General features: G+C 42.2%; 1 protein-coding gene across 4 annotated transcripts in view; it reads left to right on the top strand.

Moving 5' to 3' along the window:
• The window catches only part of SIK2 (salt inducible kinase 2), a 41,467-nt gene that overhangs the window by 13,651 nt on the left and 4,193 nt on the right, over positions 1–23,623 (top strand). Inside the window, exons 5-15 of one of the 4 annotated variants that reach the window (XM_015298073.4) lie at positions 8,528–8,652; positions 9,880–10,003; positions 13,183–13,403; positions 14,012–14,164; positions 16,289–16,453; positions 19,320–19,548; positions 20,108–20,374; positions 20,509–20,669; positions 21,068–21,158; positions 21,679–21,792; positions 22,427–22,518. In XM_015298073.4, the coding sequence (XP_015153559.1) occupies positions 8,528–8,652; positions 9,880–10,003; positions 13,183–13,403; positions 14,012–14,164; positions 16,289–16,453; positions 19,320–19,548; positions 20,108–20,374; positions 20,509–20,669; positions 21,068–21,158; positions 21,679–21,792; positions 22,427–22,518 (1,742 nt within the window). Of the gene's footprint in view, positions 1–8,527; positions 8,653–9,879; positions 10,004–13,182; positions 13,404–14,011; positions 14,165–16,288; positions 16,454–19,319; positions 19,549–20,107; positions 20,375–20,508; positions 20,670–21,067; positions 21,212–21,678; positions 21,793–22,426; positions 22,519–23,623 lie in introns of those variants that run through there. The other 3 variants (XM_015298071.4, XM_040652264.2, XM_015298072.4) reach the window with 3 other exon arrangements.

Genomic DNA, 23,623 nt, shown 5'->3' on the forward strand with positions numbered 1-23,623 from the left:
TTTGCTATTTACTTCTTTATATCGATAAATAGTGGAGTTTTTACAGCTGCCTCTTTTTCATTTCTTCTGCTTTTCTCTGTTCTCTATTGTAGACTTTTGTGCTACTGCTAAGTAAAAAAAAAAAAGTTACTATCAGATGAAGCAAATCTGTTGTAGCTAGAAGGTCAAATTCTGATATGAGTTCTTATTTAGTGCTTTTGATACCTGAAGAAAGCTAAAGAAGCATTTTAGGATGGAGATGTCTGGACTTTAAACTGAAGTGGCCTAAGTACAAATAACAAAAACTGTTGGGACTGATCTGATGGTGGTGTCTCAAATTCTGAAAACTAGTAGGGCCAGAAAAGGCTTAAGACATCAACTGCTCTGTCACGGGGAGCTTTGATGCATAAGTTTTCCAGAGAATCAGAAACGAATGAAGACACTGATAAATGGTTGTTCCCTGGTCCCATGGGCGGCTGCTGTCTCTTTACCTCAGCTGCTCCTTTGCTCTATGTTTGCAGGAAGTTAATTACAGATGGTATGTAATGCATGTAAATGATTATGTTAACTGGTAGTGATTCACCTGGTCTTATTCTTATGTGTATCTTCGAGCTTTCACAGATGGGTTGTGATTCTGTGTGCAGCTTTGGTGATAAAGTAACCAGAGAAAAGTTAAACCTGCCAGAAACTGTGTGATGATTGGTCCTGAGTCGGTTGTTTTGTTTCTCTCTGCCAAGGAGAGAGATGACTAATTCCGCAGAATGGTTTATCTGTGATTTTTTTGCAGTTATTTGGTACCACGTGGGTCCTTGAACAGTCTATTCTAGTGGTTCATATTTCTTTGTGGTTCATATTTCTTCATGGTTCATTTATCAAGTTGTGCAAGAACAAAGAGCAGCCAGGATCCCAACTCTGACAGCTAGAATTACTTTATAATTAGAATTAATCTAGCAATTTAAAAACAGCACAGGAACTGATAAATTATTCCAAAAGAAAGCTTTGCTGCATCTGTGTTTGCACGCCAGCTCCGTGTGTGGGGCTGCACCTTGCTGAGTGCTCCAAGCAGCTACAGATCCACACTGATGCTCATGGCCACTGTCGGCTCTTATCAACTGCTGCAGGATCTCTTGATCTATTCTGATGCTCCTAAGTCTTTTACCAAAGCTTTTGCTTAAGAATACAACGTTTTTCAGTTAAATATAAGAACTTGCATGAAGTCACCTCTGTATTTCAGCTATGATTCAGAAGCTCTAACCTGATTGCCGCTTCTGCTTAAACAGGGAAGCTGACATGAAATGTCATGGCTTATAGTTATCTAAAAGAAAGAGGATAGACAGAATTCCAAGTATCTTTTTTTTTCTATCTTAGTAACTAAATGAGAAGCAGAGGATGCATAAAGACCTTGAAATGAGAGCTTTGATATTGTTGTTTTCTAGAAGATAATCTGGGAGCTGGGAGCAAAAACTTCAAACTTAAATTTGAGCATAAGTAACATAACAGTTAATCAGGTGTTAATCAGATTAAATGTCCAATGAGAAAGTTTCAGCTGAGGGCTACGAAGCCACACAGCTCCTCTAAAATTTGTTTCTAGCACTTAGGTTTTTTTATTTTCCTAAAGTTGTTGCCTGTACGCAGCCAGGTGTTTGAGGACCTTTCACATTTTGCTGGTTTCTGAAGTGCTCTCAGTGGCTGGATATCTCATTGTTGGTAAGCTATGCTGTCATCAGATGAAACTTGTTTGTCCTCTATCAGAGTCGTCTCTATGAACAGCAAGTGCAGCATAGAATTGAGGATGGAATAGCGGGGTTTTCCCTGTAGCCTTCCATCCCTACAGAACTGCCAGATTAAGATCGCAGAATCACAGAATGGCCTGGGTTGAAAAGGACCACAGTGCTTATCTAGTTCCAACCCCCCTGCTATGTGCAGGGTCACCAACCACCAGACCAGGCTGCCCAGAGCCACATCCAGGCTGGCCTTGAATGCCTCCAGGGATGGGGCATCCACAACCTCCTTGGGCAACCTGTTCAGTGCGTCACTGCCCTCTGGGTGAAAAACTTCCTTATATCCAACATAAACCTCCCGTCTTAGTTTAAAACCATTCCCCCTTGTCCTATTGCTATCAACCCATGTAAACAGTCATTCCCCCTCCTGTTTGCACACTCCCTTAAAGTACTGGAAGGCTGCATGTTCTGCATACACATTTATAAAGCTTGTGCCATTCTTATGGTAAAGCTGCTGTGTTCAAACCAGATCAGGTAGGAGAGACTGTTATTTTGAAGTAGGCTGTAGTGCTGGCTTGTCTTGCTGGTGGACAGTAAAATATGCATTGACGTCAGAATGGCTGATGCGCATTCAGTGCATGAAGTGGGTCAGGTTTGTTTCTAACACACTCATACCTTTCCCCTATCAGCACCCCTCTTGATGATATCCTTTGCTCACATTACTATGTTACAACAAAAGACCCATGTGGCTCTATAATGCCAGGCAAGCTGTGTTATTTTTGTAATTTTAGAAGACTGGATTAACTGTAGCTCTGAGGCTGGTATCCTTTTCTACATGATTTGTCATGGTACAAATAAGAGACCACCTTGTATTGCTAGATGGACAGCAGAAGTTGCAGTGGCTCTGGCAGGGAGCTTCTATTTCTCAAATTGCAAACTGGTCTGAAATATTTGTTTCCATCCTTAACAGGAAAGCAGTTTACATTTGTATGTGCAAAAAAAATTGTACCTTCCAAATTAAAGATGATTCTGAAGAGGGTATTGAGACTGAGAAACTAAATGCCCCGAATGTTGGGAGCCAGTGTTTGCAGGTTACACAAACACAGTTTATTCAGCTGAACACAATGCTGTAAATGATTGTTGTGTTTTTTTAACATGCAAATTCAGGAAAATGTTAAAGAGATAAAGATCACTCAATTATATAATCTCAGTCCTCTGATAGCAAGTACAATTTCAGTCCTTTCAGAATTCTGTGGTTCGCATATGTCTTGTGCAGGACTGGCACATTTTCCATTATTTGACAGTAATGTTCTTGAACATTTCTCTGGAATGAGAAACTTTAATGCTTTTCTTGAGTTAAAAATGATTATCTTTCATCCAGAATGATGGTTATAGGTCAGCAATTGCCAAGCAGGAGCAAGGTAGGGGAACAGGAAGAGCAATGGATGATTGTTTTGTGCTCAGTTGAATCCTGGCTATTCTAACATGTCAAAAAATGGGACAACCCAACTGTCAGCACAGTAATTAAAATCTGAGGAAGCCCAATGGATCAAGCAGCTGGTATGTTGACTTAATCTTGAACTCTTTCTTTGAAGTGACTTTAATGGATCCTATAAATTCTTGAGTTCATAAAAAGTGGTTTAATATAATTAGAAGTGTAGAAAGCATAATGGGAACAAAAAGAGGTCACCCTAATAATTTATGTACCCTAATAAACAATGCTGATCTCCCTGCACAGGTAATTAGTCTATATAACAATAGAACATAATTTCATTTCCAAAGGTAAGAGCAAATTGCTGAAATATGCATCACTGTGGTTTTTATTTTACATGAATAACTCCAGCACAAAATAACAGGTATTTGGATTTTACTGTACTTCTTATTGTCAATGCTGTTTTAGTGGAAACATAAAGCTAGAGGATGCCAATCTTCCTTGCCCCTGAAAAGGGGAAGAAATTGAAGTTACAGAACTGCAGTTCAAAGACAGAATGACGGAGCTATTTGGCAGGCTGTAAGACTCATAGACAAGGTGCGTAGACTCATGAGGAATTCCCTATTGGCTGAGGTCCATCTGGCAGTGACAGGGCATACAAAGCATGCCACTTCTTGTAGCCTACTCCTGTACTCATTCCCACCCCTGAACCCTAGCAGCCAGCACTGCTTTAGTAGTGCTTGAACAGGCAAGGGTGTGCTCTGTCCCTTCTAGTATCAGTTCAGAGACCTTTCATTCATGGAACTGCGAAATAAAATTTAATTATCTTTGTCCTCACAAAACCATCAGATGCTGTTCCACTTGGTCAAACACTGTCTTCACAGCGTTTATTTCTGTAATTCTGCTGCTCTAGGAGCAGAAGGCAGCAGGCTTGCAAGGACCATGCCACTCTGTTCTAATGTACCATTGCTCTTGAGTTGCTTCTGATAATCATAAATAAAACTTATGTGCTATGAAGTTAAGCATGCAAGGGTAACTGCAAAAAGCAAAAATCCTAATTACAGCATAAACCTGCACCTTCTTTTACACTTCTTGTACTTAAAAACTCTGTTCTGTCCTTTGCTGCTCAGATTTGTTTGTCTTTCTGAAGCGGCTGCCACATGTTCGCATTCACCCCTAACTTTAATTCCAGTCTGCATAGGTAAAAGTTTTAATTTAGCATTATTAATCTTGTATATATCCAGGCAGGTTATGTTTCTATAGCTGTGCTTACAAATCTATGTATGTGTACCTGTGAACCTGATACGAAGGCTTCTGAGGGTGGCACCTGAGGTAGGAGCTGCAGCTGGAGTTGGATTGATATTTATCTGACACTCTCAAGATAAGCAAAGAGAGATCAGATTTAATTACACCTACACAGACAGAAAAATGTTTCTGTGGAAAGAAATTGCTTTGTGTTTCCTGAAGTATTGTCGGAGTTGCCAAGCCAATGCTGTGTAAAGAAATGTCTCCTCAAAGAAAATAAGAGATTCACAACAAAAGTCTGGCTGTGATCAGAAAAAGTGAGGTGATGTACAGCAATTGGTGGAATTCTTTTTTATTTTTTGGAAAATAAAATTTTCTATTTATTAATAAAAATAATTATTTTTTTATTATTTTTTAGAAAATTTTGTTGTTGCTCCCTGTGTTACTGCAACTTACACTGCAGTTGTTTCAGCACAGACAGAGAAAGTAAAGGAAAGATGGTACTAATGTTACATTTGGTATTTCCTACTTAGACCTGGAGTCTGAGCTGACCTTGGTGCCTCTGGAGTATGGTGGCGTGCCAGGATGCTATTGCATAACTGTTCATGCAACTGTCAGGCATTCTGTGTGTTTGCAGAGTGTGGAACTGTTGTGGATCTTACATTTGGTCTGACCTTCAGCTGATCGTTCTGGTTTTGCAGTTTTCCTTTGGGCAGGCACTGGGGCTTTTTGATGATGGCAAAGTCCAAAAAGTTCACTGCTTTGACAATGAGCATGTGAGTCTCTGAGTCAGAGCCAGTATAATGACCTTAGACTCAAGCTGGAGGTATTGCTTCTAACAGGTCTCTGCAGTAACCAATGTGGTCTCTTGTAATAGAAGTATTGTTAATTGTTTGGAATACATATTTAAGGTTAAATTTAATTTAATACTGGGTTAAATTAGTAAATGAAGTGTAGATATTTGTCTTATCAACATCCAGTCTAATTACTTTTGAACTAAAGTGTATCTTTCAGAAGACCATCTTTTCCTGCTGCGTATTGGAAGAGGGTTTCCCAAAGTGGCTCCTGTGGTTAGGTTTATCTTATGTGCATGTGAGAATTCCTACAGTAAAGACCTCCACATTGTGCACACAGTGTTCTGCTGTTGTCAGATGTCCATGGGAATATGTCCTTTGTAGCTGCACTGACGTACTTTGGGATCACTTCCCGGATGGATGAAGATCAGATAACTTTTTTTTCTGCGAGAGGAATTATAAGAATGGCTTGGGAGAGTTACTGGCACCAGATTTGGCTCTTGCCATTGCTACAAAAGTAGTGGAGTTCATTTTACAGTGTATATGCATACAAAGCAGCCACTTGCCTAGCTGGCTGTGTAAGCCAGCCTGAGTTTTCAGAGAGCCTGCAGATCCCAATTAGAGGATTTTCTTGATGTATAATGCAGGGTTAATGTAACCAAGAAAAGTTTTTTGCCTGTCCAGTATGGAGTTACTTGTGGCTGAGCTGCTGGCCTGGTTTCTCTAAGGGGTATGGACAACTGAAGTACAGCTGTTTTGGCAACTCTGGGTTGGACCCAGAAGTTCCAGATGTGTGGTCAGATAAGGTAGATTTTTCTGTTTCTATGCAACCTTACTGTGGCTGACAGAGTAGCTAGCATCTGTACTGTATTGTCATGCATTGGCCTGAAAGGACTATTCTGCTTATTTTTAGACTTGATCTTGTAAGGCAAATTCAGAAACCTCTATAACATCTATTTCACAGGATGACTGGTTTATTTGAAAGAAAAGGCAACTTCCCATCAGTCAATGGAGGTGATAATGAAGTATGTATAGAGTACTGGGCTCTGTAGTTCACAGCTGAGGGAAAAAATGCATTAGGCAAATGAAAATGAAAAGAGATGGGACCTAGCACTTGCCTTTATGCTGTGAGGTATTTGTGGGACTGAGATGTTCCCAGAGCACATGATGTACATTAGTGGTGACAGAAACGTTACAGCAGAGCTGCAGTGTCTGATTTCAGGCTGTGGAAGTGCTAAGGGAAAAGGTTTCAGCAAAGAGGGACAATTCCCATTCACTGTGCAGAGAATGGACAGGCACTTCAGCTATGCCTGGCCCTGCTCCGAGTCACTGATTTGGTACTAGAACTAGGGTCAGCCTGCTCTGCTCCAGCATCCTTGCTGTAACGCTGGTGTGCTCCTTAGCACCCTTAGACACCCAACAAGAGAGACATTCTACAATCAATCCCTTGAAATTCCAAAATAAAAAGTGGATTAGTCATCTTGCAAAGCATTTTTCAAGTTGTGTTTACTACGTAAGAACCATACTTAGAATTGCTATAAGGGAGGTGAGCCATGTGCACTGCTGTAACTACCAGTTCCTTCAAGATTAGACTGAGCTTTGGAAGGAGGAGGCACAAAGTAAGGACAGAAAGGTACGAGCTATTTGTGCATAACTGGGAGATCTACAGTTACCGCTGCCTACCTTAGTCTGTTACCTTAAGTGCATTACCCACTGTTGATATTTCCATACTGAGAGCTGGCAGGTTGCATACTCTTGGCTCTCCGTAATTCCTCTATTTCTAATTAGTGCATTTCATTAAAGACAACTAAGAATATCCTGCTTAGAACAGTGGTCCTTCTTAACACAATGGAGACTCAGCACTGCAATGCGAGCAGTGAAGCAGAGGTGAGGAAGGTTATAAAGGGGCGCTCTTGGTAATAAGAATTAACCTGGGATACAAAAAGACTTGGGATCTCTTTTCAAGTCTTGATGAAATCATTAGTGAACTCATAGTTGAAATAAATAACAACAGCCAGAAAGCCTATGAGGCTGCTGTGTGTGTGTCCCAGATAACTTCTGAACCTGTTGATTGGTTGAAACCAAACTTGATGGAGCTTGTGTCTTATTACATGTTAAAGAAAAATCTTGGAAGGCAGAAAGTGTTCTCAAAGACTCTTCAGTTTTGGTGTTCCTGACACTGCATCTTCTGCCTGTGTTATTTGTTATGTATATTGCAGGAGTGCTGTTCAATAAACTGGAGCTCTGGTGACCTATTAGGAGCCTATTAATCAAACATCTCCGGCCTCAAGCTCCTCTAAAACAACTATATGCTAATGTTAAGCCTGGTAAATTTTTCTGTTTAGTGTCTCTGTATTGACTGACTCTGAGGGTTCTCTCGTGGTTTTATAGCTCACAACATGCAATGACATAGAACCCACAAACCAAAAGAGGCACCAGTGGAGCCCGTGTAGCGTCTGCTAACAACAGTGTGTATCTGTACTGCTATCTGCTGATTGGCAGCACCGCGCACTAACAAACCTCTGAGGTAGGCAGCAGCTGATAGGACTAAATCAAAAGACTGACTGCTGCATACCAACGTGGCTGACTTTCACAGCATTCTTCAAGTCACACTAGTATGCAGTATTGCTCTGTGGGAGCTCCAAGGGTAAAAGTGTTATCACTAATGAAAAGAAACGTAAAGCAGTGTGTAATCTCCTATTGCATGCTGTGCTCCAGTGTGGGGAAAAAGGGGAAGGGAACAGCTGAACCATTGTTCAAGCAGTAGTTGCCCAGGGATGAATACAAACAGCATCACTGTGCTTGATGGTTTTTGCATGTCAATCACTTGGTAATGTTCTGTTTTATGGTTCTTTTGGAGATACAGCCGGCTTGTTTGTGAACTGAAGCTAGTTTGCCTTGAAGTCTTAAATTCAAAGAATATTTTCCTTGTTATCAGGTCTCTCACCTTGAGAACTTCTCCTTTATTTTAGTACTAACAGCACTCGGGGGTCATGGGGGGGAACAGTGGACTAAAAGAAGTGTGGCTCCATTGAATTCTATGGGAAGTGGAGCTGGGATTTTGACTCGGAGTGTGAATAGGTCTATCTGAACAGGGTACTTCAGGGGCTTTTAATAAAAGCCTGAGGAGTAAGATGAGCCTTGTATTTTAATACTGATTATGCCATTGTGAAAATAGCAGTTTAAGGGTATTCAGCATCCTAATAAATGCTTACAGTGGGAGTAATGATAAAAGGTTTTATGATACAGCCTTTTGTGAATGAAGGTGAGCTTTCAGGCCCAGCCCTTGCCTACAGTTATTCAGTGTATCATGCAGCTGGCATTTGGAGTGACTTTTCCCTTTCATTTCTCGACAGATTTTGGATTTGGAAATTTCTACAAGAGTGGTGAGCCCCTGACGACATGGTGTGGAAGCCCACCATATGCAGCCCCAGAGGTCTTTGAAGGACAGCAATATGAAGGACCCCAGTTGGATATCTGGGTATTGCTATTTTATTTACTTATTTTTTAACTGGATTCAAATCAACTTTTGGGAAGCTGGAGCAAGTTAATTGCCTTTGAGTTTTCTTAAGCTGCGGACAAGCTGTTCCTCTTTGGGTTTATTCCTTGACATAAAAATGCCTCTTAACATCAGATGAAATTTAAGTTACCTATCTATGTGCCTGTTAAGTGTACACTGTAGATCTGTGTAAGCATACCAGAGGAAAACCTGCATCTCCTGCAAAAGCTCCCTTGTCTGAATGAGTGAACTTTGCTGTTTCTGTGCCTTTGGTATTTTCTGTGTTAAGTGGGAATTGAACCCGTGAGGCTGTAAGTTCCTGAGGTTAATGGGACTCAGAGCAGGTGAAACACAGAAGAGATGGAGAGGTGATGGCTGCTTTCTTCTCTGAGCTGCGTGTTTCTGAATCTGTCTGCGTGTGTACTGCTTGGTGGAAAAGGACAGAGGGAACCACCCACATTCTCATGCAATCAAAAAGGGACTAAAAATGAGCCAAAGAGGTTTTCTATGCCCTTCATCTGTTGTCAGCCTGCTTTGTCATTCCTAATTTTTATTTACTTACTTTTAATTTTAATATTCTGCTACTTACAAGACATTGACTTTCTGAAGCAACACACATGTTACAATTTGGCAGCCTCTGCTCCAGTATTAGGTTTGTGATGATGATATTACATGCTCCATAATGTAGGCACTGACATTTTTGCCAGAGCCTGGTAAGCAAACAGTGCACAGAAAGTCACCTTTCAGCTGCTAATTAAAATGATGCTAGTTCTTTTAGCAAAGAAACACTGTGCTTTTATGTACATAGATACATACATGCATTTGTCTATAAATGTTATCACACACACGTATATATGTAGACAGTTAAAAAAACAGGCTATTGCCTTTCTGGATCTTCAATAACTGGCAAATAAGCCTATAGCAGATGTCAGTTTTGAGTGTCAAAAGTGAATCTCTAAGCTTTGGTAAATATTTCTAAGTATGTGTGACCCTAAAGTATTATAACAGAATAAACCTGCTCACGAAGAGAAGCACAACTGTTTATATTTCAGATATATACAATCTTCAGAATTCTAACTCCACTTTGTATGAAGTTCCTGTTTCTCTGGGACATAATTCACAGATTTTCTGTGACAGGATTTGGCTAACCAAGCTCAACTACTTTGCTTGAAGTCTGAAAAAATGAAAGGAATGTTCTCGTTCTTACAGAGCATGGGTGTGGTTCTTTATGTTTTGGTCTGTGGAGCATTACCCTTTGATGGGCCAACACTCCCCATACTGAGGCAACGAGTTCTGGAAGGAAGGTTCAGGATACCTTACTTTATGTCAGAAGGTAATGGTTTGTCTTCTATTCTTGCTAGGTTAAACTTTGATTAAATTCTAGGATAATCTCTGTTGCAGTACAGTGAGGGTGGTATATCTGCCCACCAGGTTACAGTACGAAAAATTGTTTCTCCTTTTGCTAAGAAACACAAGTCAGCCTAGGTGAGTTGTATGTCTTTGCAATTAGGGTCCTACTCTTAGGCAGGCAAACCAGCCCATTCTTCCTGCAGATTGCAGTGTGGCTTGCCCATGGACAAGGAGAAATTTGAAATACAAGGTAAAAGATCTCTCATTCTACTGAGACCAGGAATATGGGGATGTAGGGGGAGAGGCACATTTGTATAGCTATTAACTTTCATTCTACAAGGCCATAAACATTTTAATCTGGAAAGAAAATATGCTGGCAGCAATATCGCTGTCATTCCTAGGTTGTGGATTGGGTATTTGACAGTGTCAGCTAAACAAAATGCGCAACCAATTCACATGCTAGGTTCTCATACTTGTGGCACTCCCACACACAACTGACTGTTAGATCTCTGCCTTACCTAACTGCCCCATCTGTTGGGTTTTGCTCTGCAGCGTGCTTCTGAGATGAGAACAAATTGGGCCATTTTTGCACACAGTTTGGTGTCCCTCAGCTTCCATTTATTGAAGGATCTCTAAGCCTGATTACTTCAAAAGAACTTTCCTGAATCAAATACCCTTTCAGTACTCAATGTTTTATGGGATTTTGTTTGTTTTAAGGGAATTTAAAAATTTTTCAGTCTGTTGTTCAGTGGTGCAAAATATTCTGGTCCTCCCTTTTTCATTCTGGTGGTTCTAGTGCATACTACACCTGAAAATTGCTTCTACTGTACAGCTGATCTGGTTAGCTCAGCTATTTAGTTGCTTTTAGCAGTGCAATTATTGCACTGCAGCAAGCCCTCAGCTTCTTGGGCACAGTCTGCAGCCTGCTCTGAGCTGTGCTGTTTGTGACTTTGCTGACATAAGCATGTGAACTAGATGCAAGTTGCAGCTGTCACTGTGATTAAGGCGCAGATGGGCTGTTTCACTTCCAGCTCTGCAGCTCCCTTTGCTGATCACTTGGTGTTGCAGGGAGTGGGGAGGATGTGCCTATTAGCAAAATATGGAAACCAAAAGAGTTCAACAGGAGTAATTAGCCAGAAATCTCTCTAAACTATCTGTCATAAATATCTAAATTGGCTGGCTCATAGCATCTCATGGTCAGTTGGAAATTCAGGGCAGGTTGGTAAGCTTACCTTAATTAACTTATATTGTTATATTGACTTCTTATTGCATGAGAACTGTGTTCATCTCTTGTACCCTCATCTCCCAAAACCCAACTGACATCACTGTGATCGCTGTTTTTTAGCAGTGTTGAACACATAGTGGTCAGAAAGCAGTAATACCCTGGTATATTCAGAATCACTGTGGCACCTGAAGTACTGACTGTGCTTTGATCCTGGAATTAAAATGGGTAAAACTGCTCTTTGCCATTGGCTACTATTCACAGCCACAGATGCATTTGTTTTATGAGCACTGGGGTGAAAATACTTAGTAGTAATCAGCTTAATAATAAAGCTTCCTTTTCATAGAATCATAGAATTGCTAAGGTTGGGAAAGACCCACAGGATCACCCAGTCCAACCATTCATTCACCCTTCACCAATGGTTCTTGCTAAACCCTGTCCCTCAACACAGCATCCAAACACTCTTTGAACACCACCAGGCTCAGTGACTCCACCACCTCTCTGGGCGGCCCATTCCAGTGCCTGACCACCCTTTTAGAGAAGTAGTGTTTCCTAACGTCCAGCCTGAATCTTCCCTGGCGCAGCTTGAAGCCATTCCCTCTAGTCCTATCACTAGTCACACAAGAGAAGAGGCTGACCCCCAGGTCACTACAACCTCCCTTCAGGTAGTTATAGAGAGCAATAAGGTCTCCTTTGAGCCGCCTCTTCTCCAGACTGAACAATCCCAGTTCCTTCAGCTGCTCCTCATAAGGCCTGTGCTCCAGACCCCTCCACCAGCTTTGTTGCCCTTCTCTGGACACGCTCCAGGGCTTCAGTGCCATTGGCTTTCTTGGCTACCTGGGCACACTGCTAGCTCATGTTCAGTCTAGCATCAATCAATACCCCCAGGTCCATTTCCTCCATGCAGTCTTCTGGTCCCTCTGCCCCAGGCCTGTAGTGTTGCCTGGGGTTATTGTGGCCAAAGTGCAGGACCTGGCATTTGGTCTTGTTGAATCTCATCCCATTGACTTCAGCCCAGCTATCCAGATTCCCTCTGTAGGGCCTCGCTACCCTCCGGCACATCAACGCTTCCAGCCAGCTTGGTGTCATCTGCAAACTTACTAAGGGTGCACTCAATGCCCTCATCCAGGTCATCAATAAAGATACTGAACAGAACAGGCCCCAGCACCAACCCCTGAACACCACTTGTGACCAGTCACCAGCTGAATTTAACTCCATTCACCACCACTCTCTGGGCCCAGCCCTCCAGCCAGTTCCTTACCCAGCCAAGAGTATATCTGTCCAAGCCATGGACTGCCAGCTTCTGCAGGCGAATACTGTGGGAGACAGCATCAAAGGCTTTACTGAAGTCTAGGTAGACTACATCAACAGCCTTTCCTTCATCCACCTGATGGGTCACTAGATCATAGAAGGAGATCAGGTTGGTCAAGCAAGACCTGCCCTTTGTGGACCCATGCTGGTTAGGCCTGATCCCCCTAGTTGTCCCACAATCCCCTGGTTGTTCTGCATTTTTTTTGCTGACCTCTTGTTCCGTGATCCTGGGCAAGCTATTTCAAAGTGCTGGAGAAAGATGCTTATTCTCCCACACACATTTCACAGAGGTTTTTGAAGCTTTATCAGTTAATGTTGGTGCTCTACTTAGGACAGCACAAGCAGCTTCAAAGAGTTATTTAATGTTACCATGCCCCTTGTGTAGGAGCTGCGTAGATGTAATGGCAGTGTGCTTTAAAGAAGCTGTTTTGTTTTGGTTTAGTTTTTTTTTTCCCCTAGTGTGACTTTTCATCTTGTTTTCAAAGATTGTTGTAGCCCTCAGGAAATGTTTTTAGCACAGAAGTCAGGTAGAAGAGAGGCAGCTTCCTATTATCACACTCTGTTGGTAGGTGTCAGGTGAACATATGCAAACAGTAAGCAGACTAGTAATGTGTTTTTCTCCCCAACAGATTGTGAGCATCTGATTAGAAGAATGCTGGTCCTAGACCCATCGAAACGGTTAACGATTGCTCAGATTAAGGAACACAAGTGGATGCTGATAGAAGTTCCTGCCCAGAGGTCCATTCTTTATGCCCCAGGACAGGAGAACCAGCCTTCTATTGGAGAATATAACGAACAGGTTCTCCGGCTAATGCACAGCCTTGGAATAGACCAACAGAAGACTATTGAGGTAAAGCAGACTTGAGCAGTTGTCCCTGGAAGGGAGGGGGAGGTCATAGAAGTACTAAGCAGTTACATGTTTCCCTGCAATCCCAATCTATGCTTCTTACTAAACATAAATGCTAACAGACTCCTTGTGGAGTTAATACTGTCATTTCCTTCTACGGTGGTTGATGCTTTTAACTGTTGCGGAGGCTGCACTTGAGTGCTTCCTACCAGAGGAGGCTTCTCTGCATGGTAGAGGCTTGGCTCCGTTTGTTTCTAGTGATTTGGGATGCCCGTTACATTCAGGAGGTCACTGAGCTCAGTTACTCTTCTATTTTTAAATTTCTGAAGGCTCGGGACTACTCCTGAATGTTAGCTACAGGTACTGCTGCTCACTGGAACACCACGAGCCCTTGTGACTTACAAGGGTCTCTGTACTAAAGCTGATGCTTTCCTTTGCTCGGCACTCCAATTTGAAACTTTCTCAACTCCAGAACAACGTTTGCATACTGTTAAACCCCTCTTCAAGTATCTTTTTTTCCTGAGACGACAATTCTTTCTTCTTGGTCTCACAGAACATAAAAAATAACCTGTATTTGACTGCACATAAACTCCTACATTTTTCTTTTTCAGTCTCTGCAGAACAAGAGTTATAACCACTTTGCTGCTATCTATTACTTGTTAGTGGAAAGACTCAAATCGCATCGAAGCAGCTTCCCTGTAGAGCAGAGATTTGATGCTCGCCAGCGCCGCCCAAGCACCATTGCTGAGCAGACAGTAGTCAAGGTGAGGTCTCTTTCTAGGCAGATATGGAAGCTGACTGATTCATTCGGAGGCCCGAAATGCAAATAATAGTTTAAGCTTTAAACAGGTGTTCAAGTGCTTTAACCTTAGGTTCCCGTTTATTCCCTCTCTTCTTTTTGTTTCGCTCTTAACATTCCTTTTGTCCTTTTGGGCAGCACTTATTTGACAATGTCATTAAAGGGAAAGCTTGTGCTTCAAAGTGGAACACTCCCATTATTAAGAATTTCAAAACTTTTGCTTGGAAATCAATGGTTAAAGTGTTGGAGAAATACAACCTGTGCAATGCTTGGAGTATCTTTAATCTGATCCACAAATAAGCCACTGAATTCATGGAGGCCTCTGCTGGCATGGGGGCTAAAGCATGAACACTACACAGTGCTTTTAAACACAGGCAGACAAAGAAGACCTGTTGAAAATAAAATTTTCTCACCTGCTCTTCTCTAGATATGCTTTCTGTCTCCCCTGAAGTATGATAAAGAGGTACCCAAGGGAAAACAGTATCAATCTATCATGTTAAGAAACCAATTCATTCTGGTATTATGTAGCAAATATGAGTATTACTGTCATGAGACTCTTAGTTGCTCAAGACTCAGATATATTCCTAAATAACGTCACTTCTGCTAAAGCATGTGCCATTTCTTCCTCCTGCTATGCAGCAAAGAGATTTCTCAGCATGGCTGCAAAAGCTCTGAGCATAGACCACAGAGGTTTAGGATAGTGAATTGATTTAAGTCTTAAGAATGCTGTGTATTTTAGCAGCAGCAGTTCTGTGTGCTCCCTATATCTGGTGCCCGCCCATCCATTGCAAATGGCTGTCCACTTAGCATCCCTTCTAATTATACTGACTGTTGCAGCACAGGCTCTGCAGCTATTCAGTCTACTTCTTCCCTAGTGATTTTCTTCAGAAAGAAAGGTCATGCAGAGTTTATCATGTCTATTCCAATAATACTCAGATTTTTTTTAACATGTTCTTTTGTTTTATTAAGATAGAAACTGTAGAGCTTTTCGTTTCCATTAATGCATAACTGGAAACACTAAAGACTTGGCCTAAGATGACTCAGAATATTGTGATTTTGAGAAAATACACTCTCAAGTTTATGGCCTCCTAGGTACTGTACTGCTGCTGTATGGAACAAGTACCTGGGCTCCGCTTCCAGGAGAAATTGCAGCCAGGCTACTGCTGTTTTGCTTAAAACAGCAAGACATTATTTGCTTTTAGATTCTGCTGAAACTAAAGCCAAACCACCTCAACTATGAAAATCTAAGTCCAGGCATAATCTGGCTGACAAAGATTAAAACCAGCTATGTTTTTAGATGGTAGATCTATGACAGAAAGACACGGTATTCAAAGGCAGATTATTAATTATAAGATGTATTAAAAGTAGGTGAAGAGAGATGAGCAAGGAGGAAGAGAGAACCACCCAGGAGGTAGTTCATTATTGTACTATGTTCAAGTTTTTTGTACTCTATAGCCACTATTACTGCTTTTTCTCAGGAGTGCAAGCAATTGTGTACTTATCTTGGGCAACAACATAACTTGTTTTTACACATGGTGGCACCACAGGCTCTAGTATAAGACTGCTTGTTTTATTTTGGATAGACAAGTTCTGTGCATCCTGCATGTCAGGAAAACAATGGTTTTCACCAGTTGTTTATCTTATTTCCCTAATTCTGCCATGCTTGCCTTCCCCAAGGCACACCTCTCCTTTCAACAGTGCTCGTTCTGCTCTATTCTTTCTTATGGTTTGTTCAACAGGAGTCACTGCACGTTAGAAAAGTCATTGAAACCAGCCCTGACCCTCTTGGTAATACTTAAAGTGTTATATGTATAAAAAGGAATTATAGCATGTAATTATGTACGAGGGCACTAAAGAGTCCCAAACACTTTCTTCATTGCTAGTAAGTGCTCAGCTTCAGTAAGTAGTTAGTGTAATGACACTTCCCCCCCCAAATTTAAGAATGCGATACATCAAGAATGAGGAAATGAATTCTAGAGTTCTGCTTTGGAGGTGGGCTAGCACCCATTGTTTATTTTTAATTTGTGACTTCATACATTGTTTTCTATCTGAAGCTGTTCAGTTTTTGGAGTCCTATCATCTCTTTTAGGCACAAGCTGTGGTGCCATCAGTGAACTTGTGCTCAGAAAACACAAGGCTGATGCGGTCCCCAGGTCTTCCCCCCACCTCAGGAGCAGAGGCTTTTTCATTCCCTCCATCCAACTGCCACACAGAGACGGCGTTCATGGAAGAAGAAAGAGTCAACACACCAAAGGTACACCCTAGCTTCACCCTACTGTTGTGCCCAAACTCAGTAAGACTAATAAAACACGGTTGCCTTTTAAATTACTGCCTTGCACCCTGTACAACTTTGTGAGGCTCGGGGCTGCTCCTCCAGGCTGACAGCCCTTCCCACCAGTGCACTGCTCATCCTTCAGACTAGGAGCTGGACCCTGCACTCCCTGCATGTTCTTTGTGCTGAAAATGTAAAGCGACCCACTCAGCTACTCACCAAAAATTCAGACAAATGAGAACAGGAGGGTATAATGAAACCTTAATCATAAGCTTCTATTGTCAGCTAAAGTCATTAATATAGCTTTTAAGTGTAGTATTTTATATGCCAATTTCAAAATAAGCTAGCCCAAAGAGTTGCCTTTTTTTAGTTTCTGCTGAATGGTAAACAGCCTGCAGGACCTCCAGTCTGTCAGAGCCTACTAGAACTGCAGCATCTCAAGTAGTTCGTAGTGCTCTCAGCTGGGCCATTCCTGAAACTGGAAATGCCTATAAAACTGTAAAATAAATAAATAAATTTTAAAAAGCCTGTATGGTCTTCTCTGAAGACCATAAAAACTGCAGTCCCATCTAGTGGGTTCTGCTTTCTTTAATCAGACTGGAAGACTGTGTGTATGCTTCCTGCACCTCCTCAGTTAACAGATTAAGCTGACTCAACTAATGGGATGTGTCAGCTCTACAGCCCCAGAAATGTACAGTTACAGCTTAGCTCTGAAGGGAGCCACAGTCTAATGCATTTTGCCATCTACCTTTGAGGTCTGTCACAGTATTCTGCAGGGTAGCAAAGAATAAGTGAAATGCGTGAGGCTGGCAGCATGGGTACAACACAGCAGCTTTTATGAGGATATCGCTCAGAAGAACTATATTTGTGAAGTGTATTATTCCTGTGAAATTTTTGTTGTTCTCTCTCCTATCATATCACATTATAACTTTAATTTTAGCGCTTAACATTTTTCCTGCTATCAGTCAGGGTTCTGATCTCAGGCTTGCCATTTTGAGGGTTTTATTACTCATTTGCTGGTTAGTTACTGAGAGTGTGGTCCTGGTTCTCATCACTGCTTTAATTAATGCCATCTGTGGGTCCTTTCAGCCTGGAAAGCAAAAAGTAGTTCAAAGAGATTTGGAAACTAACATTTCAAACTTTATTTTGTATGCCCCACTGCTTTTGCAGGTGCCTCTGGCCAGAGTAAAATCAATAAACAGTGACTACAGTGAGGCATCAAATTACAATTGGCTTAGGAATATTTCAGTGTCTAACTATTACAGCCCATGTCTGCTAGAACTTCGAAGCTCTGATCCACATGCCATGGTAAACTGCGAAGAGCTGACAGCCCACATGCTCTCCCTTCTATTCCAGCAGTTCACTAAATATTCTTTCCAGTGCTACTGCTGCCAGATCAGTAGAAGGCTTTTGAGTGGGAAAGTCACAAATGGAAAGTGTGCAAGAAATTAGGCTTAAGGATGTCAGCCACTACTTGAAATAAATTCAGGATTTTCCCATGCAAGAATCATCATTTTACTGAAGCTCAAATTAGTGAAAGCATTTCTCAGTACTGTTTTAAATGTTTTCCTGGAGTAACTGCTATGTAGTCTTCTACTGGGACCATCTGTTAACAGCTACTGTTAACTGCAGTGAACTTTCTTTTCCACATATGTGTATTTTCAAAATAACAGAGAACTTTGTTGAATACAATTTAGCAGTCTTATGTAACATCACCTACAGCAGTGTAGTTATGTTAAATGAATGTATTGTTTCATTCATATCTTGCTCAGTTCTGCCAAAGCAGTAGTACTTGTGCAGCAGGACAGTACTCAGAGCTTCTAGGGTATTGCGGAATGCCAATAGTATGACATAGGCTGTGGTCCTCAGCACACAGGTAAATACAGAAATGTAATTCTAGGAGTTTTTCAGATTGGAAAGGTCCAGTATTTCAGTTTGGAAAACAGTGCTAACTTCAAACCAGATGAAGTTGCTCAGAGGTCTATCAAGCTGTGTGAATTCAAGAAGAGGGCTCCACAGACTAGCTCTGTTTGTGGAACAGCAGTGCAAGTTCAATGGACTTCTGCTAGAAGGACTGCATTTCTGTATCATTCCTGAACACGCTTCTGTAGCTCTGCAAGAACACCAGTTAATTAAATACAAAAAGACCATTTCTTTCATAGTCCTTATTTGATAACAATAAATGAATGTTGGGAATTTGAATAAATGAGCACTGAGCAGGAGGAAGCAACAATATTGATAATCCTGTAAATATTTGTATTTGTGGCAGAGCTGGCAAAGTTAGTTTGCTGCTTTGGTTTAAACAAGAATGGCAGGCCCTGGAGAACTCAGTGCTGTGGAAGTGAGTATAGTCTTAGGACTAGAGGGAATGGCTTCAAGCTGCGCCAGGGAAGATTCAGGCTGGACGTTAGGAAATACTACTTCTCTGAAAGGGTGGTCAGGCACTGGAATGGGCTGCCCAGAGAGGTGGTGGAGTCACTGAGCCTGGTGGTGTTCAAAGAGTGTTTGGATGTTGTGTTGAGGGACATGGTTTAGCGAGAACCATTGGTGAAGGGTGAACAGATGGTTGGACTGGATGATCCTGTGGGTCTTTTCCAACCTTAGCGATTCTATGATTCAGATTTAGGTAGTCAGTAGCAAGGGAATGGCATTGGTGATACCACCTGGGAGATTTGTTTTCAAATCTCTTCAAATCTCTCACTGAGTTAACTAAGCAAATCTTAGTTAACTCAGTGGGTTCTAGGGAAGCTGCCTTCAGCCTCCATGATAGGCAGAGATCTCTTACACTTTGGCATGTTGCTGTGCACAAGTAATGAAAAGCTGTCTGTCTGTTCCATGTGGTATTGAGGTAAATGGCTGCCTGCTTGATCCTGTGCCTCCCATGGTGATTCGGAAGGGATGCCAGTCACTGCCAACTAGCATGATGGAAACCTCAATCGATGAAGGAATAGAGACGGAAGGCGAGGCAGAGGATGACCCTGCACAGGCATTTGCAGCCCTGCAGGCAGCTCGCAGTGGGAAGCGGCGTCACACCCTGGCTGAGGTCACTGACCAACTAGTGGTGGTGCCAGGCACAGGTATGGGCCTTACACACACCCACCCACCCCCCTCAAGCATGAGATTGCTTCCACACAGATCCCAAACCTGCTGAGCAGGCAGTGTGAAATCAGAGCAGCAATCAAACAGCTGGCTGTAGTCATGTACCAATAGCAGTGGGTGAGGTCCTGTAAGTTTGCTTGTGCTATTGTCACGTAACATGTCCCCAAGCCCTTCATCCCCTAAAGACACACTGGGGGAGGAGGACAGGGCACACAGAAATGCCCAGATTCTTGGGTACTGCACAACCAGCAAGGTGACAGAGCCTTTCAGCTCAAGCTGTGATCTCATCAGGACCCCCTGCAAGAACACTGATGGTGCTTTCAACAACATCACATGTATGGTGTCTTGTTGCTGCAATCATGTAAAAACCAGTAGCAAGAAACCCCAAGACATTCCAGTGCTGTCCATGTTATGATTACTTGCTTTTATTGTTTCACTTTCTCTAATGGAGGAAGGGGCAGGGATAGCTCAAGCCCATGGCACTTCCTAATTACTGCTGTACTTTCCTTCTGTTTTGGCTTTTGATTTTTGACACAGGGAAGGTCTACTCTCTGGATGAGAAGTCCTCTCTGGGCAGCAGCATAGAGTCAGAGTACGACATGGGGTCAGTGCAGAGGAATGTGGGCCTGCTGGGCGATGCCCCTCCACTGAAGGATGTGGTGCCACTGGCAGCACCCTTCCTGGGGCTGCGGCCTGCCAACCCTGCCATGCAGGCTCTTGCTTCCCAGAAGCGCGAGACCCACAACCGCTCCCCTGTCAGCTTCCGGGAGGGGCGCAGAGCATCAGACACCTCCCTCACACAAGGTAACCGTGAGGCCCTAAACTTGCTGTGTTCTTTCAGGGCTGTGGCTGCACCACAGCTGATCTCGTGCTGCTGTGCCAACCAGACATGAGGTAACTTATTTTCTGACAAGGGGCTTTGGTCACCTCTCTTACAGGTATTGTAGCATTCAGACAGCACCTCCAGAATCTGGCACGAACCAAAGGAATCCTGGAGCTGAACAAAGTCCAGCTGCTGTATGAGCAAATGAGATCAGAAGAACTCCTTCTGCCATCAGCTGTCTCCCAGCTTCAGGACCTTGCTACCAGCCCTGCACAGGTACCACCCTCAGCACAGCTATCCCCTCCATGTGTATTGCTGTGAGACAGACTGGGGGGATGTGGTGCTCTGAGGAGAGCTTCTCATAGACACAGCTCCTTCCTCTCCTCTCTGGCTCCTGCAGAATGGAGAATGGGTACTTGCAGGTTAGCCTCTATATTCTTATGATGTCTGAGACAACCTTGCTAGCTTTCCAAATCCAGTATTTCATTATTACTTTTAATTTGAATATTGTTTCAGATTTAACAAATCTCAACATATTCCCATGTTGGAGTTGGCCTCCAATATATATGTAATTCTTAAGAAGTGCAAAAGCTATGCAATAACAGCTTGATTTGTGTTGTGAAAGGCCAAATTGCTCCTGCCAGTTCCCTAATTATGTGTTTGGAATAGAACAGGTCGCAGGAAATAGGAATGTGAAATCTCTGTCAGACCCTGTGAATGAAACGGGCCAGCAGCACACATGCCCTGCAAGCACCCATGCTCCAGGTCAAGCCTGCTGTTCCTTTCTGACTGCTGGAAAACTTCAGTTCTGACAACAAGTTGTAAAGTTTTCCCAAGAACTTTTTGCTTGCTAATATGCATGTCACAGTGCTCACGGTGTTCTCTCCCAGCCCTGTCCTGTGCTGTGCATGTTCTTCCCAAGTGCTACAGAAAGCTTTTCGTGTTCAGTTCTGAAGCTGTGCAACAACAGCCACACAAAAGCATGTTCAGAGTTGAGTCAGTTTGCTACCTCTTTACTTTTAGTACTTCAGAGGGCAAGCAAGTAACAAAATGTTATATATAATGTAGTTTTACTCACAGATATAAGCCCTTGGCATTTTGCAGCACAGATAGCTCAGAGCTTTGTAATGTGGGCTGTTCAGCATGCAGTGAAAGCAATGGGTGACACCGGGACCCAACTCAAACAGCAGCTATGGAATGTCTGTCAGGGGAACTCCATAAAGTAAGGGCTTAGGCAGAAAAAGGTTTTTCCTGGGGATGAAGCTTTTCCTCCTTCTCTCTGCAGGAAGAAAGACCTCAGCAGCAGGAGGCTGCGGCCACTTTCCCCAGTGGTGCACATACCCCAGTGTTATCCCGACGGCAGAGCTTAGAGACACAGTACTTGCAGCACAGGCTCCAGGTACCATGCCTTCCCCACCAATCCCAGTCAGGCACTGTGTCCATGCATCTTTGGCCTTTCAGATCCCATTATTCTTCTCGAGTCAAATGCTACCTTAACAGGGAACAGCAGAATTTGAAATTATGCTGTATGTTTCTTCTGTTGCACAATGACCCTAATTATGGAAAAAGCGGACTGTATTGCTGGAGTTTTCCTACTCATTCTTTTACTGTAGAGTGCTATTAAAGCTATTTGAGGTGGTTGCTAATGAATACCTGTTATCTGTGTTGCACCCCGAAAAGGGAATGCATCAGGATCTGAGGAGCCTCTACCCAGCTTCTGAACACCAGGGGCTTTCTGTTTCTTTTCCAAATTCCCTCCTCTCCCCTCTTTTTTTTTTTTTTCCCAGCTTTGCTTTTACTTAAGAAGAATTGTTTCTATGGACTTGTATGATACAGTCCATCATCAAAAATGTTCTTTTTCCAAGGGATGGAAGTCAATAAGCAGTGATAGCTGTGGTTTTAGACAGCAGCTCTAGTGGCAGCTTCTGAAAATGAAGGTGGACACTTAAGCTGTCATAATGGGAGGTAATCTTCTTTCACTTGCATTCTGGACTGAATAAATACAATTTAAAACAGCACCACCTTTCTTGCAGAAACCCACCCTACTATCAAAAGCTCCAAACACTTGCCAGCTGTACTGCAAAGAATTGCCCCGGAGTCTGGAACAGCAGTTACAGGAGCACAGGTAAGATTTCAAACTATGCAGATAAGCAACTTATCTTTACTCTCAATAGTTACTAAAGAACTGAGACAGACTTTGTCTGTTTAGGAATTCCTTGAGAGAGAAAACTTCATTTAAAAACTGTTTAGGTCACAGTTCTTAAAAATAACTTATTTAAAAAAAAAAAAAAGGACAACAATCTTGCCTTCAGTTTACAAATTGCTGTGCTGTGAGCTCTTTGTCAGGTAATACTACTTGGGGATAGGTAGACTGAAAATGCCTGCATGCTTTCCTTAGTGCTGGTGTGCAAAGGGGAAGCATAGCAGAAAGTTACTTCTTGCACTGTTGTACTCATCTTCCCCCTTGCCCTCCCCACCACTCGCTACACACTGCACTTGTTATGGTGCATAACCATGTATATACTCATAACATGGCTTGTGTCTTTCCACCTGCTTGAAAGTGCTGCATTCATTTAGGTATTTTCCACCTTGTTCTTATGACCTAATAATCTTACTGTGAAGAAAATGAGAAGTAAAGAGTTTTCTGTCATTGAAAATTCGGAAGTGATGCTCCTGTGAAAAAGTTACTGTAGAGGAAAAAAAGGGAATGAATCGATTGAAAGTGTATCTTTATAACTGTTATAATGTATTATGACAGACAAGCTTTTAATTACCAAGTTAAAGAGCTGTAAGGTTTTTATGCACTCATCACTTGGTAATTATTAAGCAAGCAAAACAGATACTAAACATGTTAATGTTAGTAAATTTTGCAGAAGAATCACAAAGAGAAAGGAAAACAGCAACCTAGCTACATGCTTTATGAAACAAAGATTAAGGAATAGATGTATGAAAATACTGCTTGATTTCAAGGAAGTACGTAATCTAGAATTGCTTTATAGCTCACTGCCACTCCTGACAACTGATTATAATCCTAATCAAGAACTTAGCAGACAATACTGACAGTATTCAGAGCAGCTTTGTACATTTCTTCAAGACTGGGATGTCTGTGCAGAGAAATAAGCTGGGAAACAATAGATTCCTTTTCTGAATGCTGTCAGCATATGTCAATAGTGGGTTTCCTATTTGTGCATGCTTTGGGAATTGGCTGGCAGGAGACGTCCCCTTTGTCA

The sequence above is a fragment of the Gallus gallus genome, chromosome 24 (genome assembly GCF_016699485.2).
Source record: "Gallus gallus isolate bGalGal1 chromosome 24, bGalGal1.mat.broiler.GRCg7b, whole genome shotgun sequence".
Lineage (NCBI taxonomy): Eukaryota > Metazoa > Chordata > Aves > Galliformes > Phasianidae > Gallus > Gallus gallus.